At 44.9% G+C, this 4674-nt stretch overlaps 1 protein-coding gene across 1 annotated transcript in view; it reads left to right on the top strand.

The window, feature by feature from the left end:
• Positions 1-4674, top strand: part of cdc6 (cell division cycle 6 homolog (S. cerevisiae)) — a 15377-nt gene that overhangs the window by 3554 nt on the left and 7149 nt on the right. Inside the window, exons 3-5 of the mRNA XM_032516522.1 lie at positions 572-799; positions 3197-3396; positions 4261-4409. Coding sequence (XP_032372413.1) covers positions 572-799; positions 3197-3396; positions 4261-4409 — 577 coding nt within the window. The remainder of the gene's footprint in view (positions 1-571; positions 800-3196; positions 3397-4260; positions 4410-4674) is intronic.

Genomic DNA, 4674 nt, shown 5'->3' on the forward strand with positions numbered 1-4674 from the left:
CACCTTCTGTTATTCCTCTCCAGGTGACGACAGCGGCTGTAACACCTTCTGTTATTTCCTCCAGGTGACGACAGCGGCTGTAACACCTTCTGTTATTTCCTCTCCAGGTGACGGACAGGAGGCGTCTGTAACCACATTTGTATTCCTCACGGTGACGACACGTGGCTTGTAACACCTTCTGTTATTTCCTCTCCAGGTGACGACAGTGGCTGTAACACCTTCTGTTATTCCTCTCCAGGTGACGACAGCGGCTGTAACACCTTCTGTTATTTCCTCCAGGTGACGACAGTGGCTGTAACACCTTCTGTTATTCCTCTCCAGGTGACGACAGTGGCTGTAACACCTTCTGTTATTTCCTCCAGGTGACGACAGGGGCTGTAACACCTTCTGTTATTTTCCTCCAGGTGACGACAGTGGCTGTAACACCTTCTGTTATTTCCTCTCCAGGTGACGACAGCGGCTGTAACACCTTCTTTTATTCCTCTCCAGGTGACGACAGCGGCTGTAACACCTTGTTATTTCCTCTCCAGGTGACGACAGTGGCTGTAACACCTTCTGTTATTTCCTCCAGGTGACGACAGCGGCTGTAACACCGGCGCCGGTCCGCTGGGTTCTCCGCCCAAACAGAGCAAACCGACCACGGCGTCGCCCAGGAAGCTCGGCTTCGACGAGAACTCGCCGATCTCCGCTCGCCGGCGGCTGGTCCCGTCCCCCCCCACCGCGCCATCGCCGCGGCAACACGCTACGCCTGCTGGAAGCCCGGCCCGCCAAAACCCGGAGAGGAAGTCGCCCGCCAACAGTAAGAGAACCTCAATTGTTTTTTTATAAGCACAAATCCAAGTTAGTGCTGCTAAGAAGTAGTAGTAGTAGTACTAGTAGTGGTGGTGGTGGTGGTTGTAGCATTAGTAGTGGTAGTAGTAGTATTAGTGGTGTTAGTTGTAGTAGTATTAGTGGTGGTGGAAGTAGTATTAGTGGTAGTAGTAGTTGAAGCATTAGTAGTAGTATTAGTGGTGGTAGTGATAGTATTAAGTATGGGTAGTAGTCATTAGTGGTGGTTAGTGAAGATTAGTATTAGTATTATTGTGTTTTGTAGTAGTATTCGTGGTGTAGTAGTTGAAGCATTGATAGTATTAGTGTGTTAGTTTGTAGTAGTATTAAGAGTGAGTAGTTGAGTATAGTGGTAGAAAGTAGTATTAGTGGTGGTAGTATGTAGTAGCATTAGTGGTAGTAGTAGTAGTATTAGTGGTGGTGGTAGTAGTATTTGTGGTAGTGGTAGTAGTATTAGTGGTAGTAATAGTTGAAGCATTAGTAGTAGTATTAGTGGTGGTAGTTGTTGTAGTAGTATTAGTGGTGGTAGTATTAGTGGTGGTGGTGGTAGTAGTATTTGTGGTAGTAGTAGTAGTAGTATTAGTGGTAGTAGTAGTTGAAGCATTAGTAGTATTAGTGGTGTTAGTTGTAGTAGTATTAGTGGTGGTAGTAGTATTAGTGGTGGTAGTAGTTGAAGCATTAGTAGTAGTATTAGTGGTGGTAGTAGTATTAGTGGTGGTAGTAGTTGAAGCATTAGTAGTTATATTAGTGGTGGTAGTAGTATTAGTGGTGGTGGTGGTAGTAGTATTTGTGGTAGTAGTATTAGTGGTAGTAGTAGTTGAAGCATTAGTAGTATTAGTGGTGTTAGTTGTAGTAGTATTAGTGGTGGTAGTAGTATTAGTGGTAGTAGTAGTTGAAGCATTAGTAGTAGTATTAGTGGTGGTAGTTGTAGTAGTATTAGTAGTGGTAGTAGTATTAGTGGTAGTAGTAGTTGAAGCATTAGTAGTAGTATTAGTGGTGGTAGTTGTAGTAGTATTAGTAGTGGTAGTAGTATTAGTGGTGGTAGTAGTTGAAGCATTAGTAGTAGTATTAGTGGTGGTAGTGGTAGTAGTATTAGTTGTTGTAGTAGTATTAGTAGTGGTAGTAGTATTAGTGGTGGTAGTTGTAGTGGTAGTAGTATTAGTAGTGGTAGTAGTATTAGTAGTGGTAGTAGTATTAGTGGTGGTAGTTGTAGTGGTATTAGTTGTAGTAGTATTAGTAGTGGTAGTAGTATTAGTAGTGGTAGTAGTATTAGTGGTGGTAGTTGTAGTGGTAGTAGTATTAGTGGTGGTAGTAGTTGAAGCATTAGTAGTAGTATTAGTGGTGGTAGTTGTAGTAGTATTAGTAGTGGTAGTAGTATTAGTGGTGGTAGTAGTTGAAGCATTAGTGGGGTGGGGGGTGTGTGGCCAGGAAATAAATATGCCATGTCAGTTTCCTTTCCACTGCTGTGGAGACCTACTCGGCTACGACCCTAACTTTATTAAACCTCCTAATTGGGGGGGCGGACTCTAGCTCACCCAGTAGGAGAGTGTGCCCCACGTAGGCTGAGTCCTCTGCAGGGGCCCAGGTTTGAGTCTGACCTGCGGCCCTTTACTACCCCCCCCCCCCCCCCCCTATCTCTCTCCCACCCTTCCTGACTACTATGTCAATATCTAACAACAACAAAGAGGAAAAAATGTCCCATGAATCTTTATTAAAAACTTAATTGATTTTTATTTTACATTTAGTGTATTGATGGTTTGTTGCTAGTTTTCCGAGCTGCTGGACTGTTTGCTTGCTTCTTTTTTTTAAGATTTAAAATATGAGTCCAAAAGTCTGTCAATCCAGTCAAGATTTCTTATTTTCTTTTTTTTAATTATTTTTTTATTTAACCATCAATCCACAGAAGTTTAAATGTAGAAGCTGAAACTTCTGATCCACAGAAGAAAAATCTGAAGTTACTTTAAAAATGGATTCAAGGTTTTTGTTTGTTAGTTGCCATTTTTACTTTTTAACTAACCCTGTCCCCAGCGTCTCCACTGTAAGGATCAGCTGCTTTATGTCGTAATAAACTGAAGATGTTTTGTGCTTAATAAGACGCCTGAAGACATCTCCTCGGGTTTTGGGTAACTCCGATATTGGCGGACATTTTCTTATGTCGTATAATCCAAAATATAGTACAACAAGAGGAGCTTTTGGATGTTTTTGGTCATATTTTCCAATCATTTGGTGTCTAAAGCGGACTCTGTCTCAACGATGTCTCTGTAAATCTAGCTGCTGGGGGGGGGGGGGGGGGGGGGGGGGGGGGGGGCTGGACTGGACATGAATCCTTGTCCACCCTCTCACTGCCTGTCCACGTGTCTTCCCCCAGAGTCGCGGTTCCTGAGCGTGAAGCGGGCGCTCCACACCGCCGTCCCCGAGCGGCTGTTGTCCCGGGAGACGGAGCGGGCGTCCATCCGCTCCTTCCTGGAGGAGACGGCGCTGCGGCGTCTCCCCGGCAGCCTGTACGTCTCCGGGGCGCCGGGCACCGGCAAGACCGCCTGCCTCAACTGGGTGCTGCAGGAGATGAAGGTACTTTATTGGTGGGGGGGGGGGGGGGGAAAAGAGGGGCGACTGATAGATATCATCACGGTACGATATTAATGTGATTTTTAAATATAGTGCAATATTCTGAGATATATTGCACTATATTTGATTTTTTTTTTTTTTTGTTGCAAATTTCCAACTTCTAATTTTTTTCCCTATTTCAAAAGACGTCCCCAAAAGGAAACTTTGTCAACATCTGTTTCATCTAAAATGATAAATTTCTGTGTAATTATCTCACTTTGATGTTATCACTGCAGAATGGGACAAACTGACCAACACATATATAATATATACAGTACATATAATAAAAGATGCATACTTGGAGTCTGTGTATCGATACAGTAGTGCCTCTGAAAATGTCCCGATACAATGCCGTGTTGAATCCCCCCCCCCCCCCCCCCCCTTTGTACTTCGGAATAATACCAGGAATACCTGCTGGTCTGAATGAGGGATGCCAGAAGTTCGAGGGTAATGCAGTTTGTGGAGCTGCAGTGCCCCTAGTGGCGACTCTAGAGTACTGCAGGCATGTTAACGTAGAGCAGCTTGGAGTCAGATAACTCTGAAGTAACCAGAGGTGGAGAGTAACTAAGTACATGTAGTATATCCTGTAAGTACTTTACTTAAGGCCGACTTCGGGGCTCTGCACTGGAATTGATTCAATGTCAATGTTATTCCTGTCAAATAAAGGCCTAAAATGCCCCCCAAAAAAGGTGTTTTTAAGGAGAGGAGCAAAAATAAAACTCCTAACAGACACGGTTACTTGGTTTAAAAAAGAGGGAAAAGAAGGCATTGACTTCATGCGTCTGGCCCGGTGGTTTTGAGTCTAACGGGTGTCCGTGTCCCCCCCAGGCGGACCTGTCCCCGGTGCAGACGGTGGTGGTGAACTGCATGAGTCTGCGGAGCTCCCACGCCGTCTTCCCGCTGCTGGCCGACCGGCTGAAGGCGCCCGGCGGGCAGAACGGGCTGCGGAGGTTCCTGACGGCCCCGGGGCCCGCTGTGTGAGTAACTTACCCCCCCACCCCCACCCCGGGTTGCTATGGAAACCAGAGTCCTTTTTTTAACAGGAGTCCTTTAACCCTGGTATTGTCCTGGGGTCAAATTTGAGCCGCAAAACTAGAGAAATGCGGGTTTCTTTTTAACCAAATTACCCAAAACGTTAAGTACAAATACTTAATCATTAGTTTCATTGAATTTTGGGTTTTAAATGTTGAAGTTGAAATGGATTTAAAACCTGACTAAAATTTGAGGTGTGTGTGTGTGGGG

The sequence above is a fragment of the Etheostoma spectabile genome, chromosome 5 (genome assembly GCF_008692095.1).
Source record: "Etheostoma spectabile isolate EspeVRDwgs_2016 chromosome 5, UIUC_Espe_1.0, whole genome shotgun sequence".
NCBI lineage: Eukaryota > Metazoa > Chordata > Actinopteri > Perciformes > Percidae > Etheostoma > Etheostoma spectabile.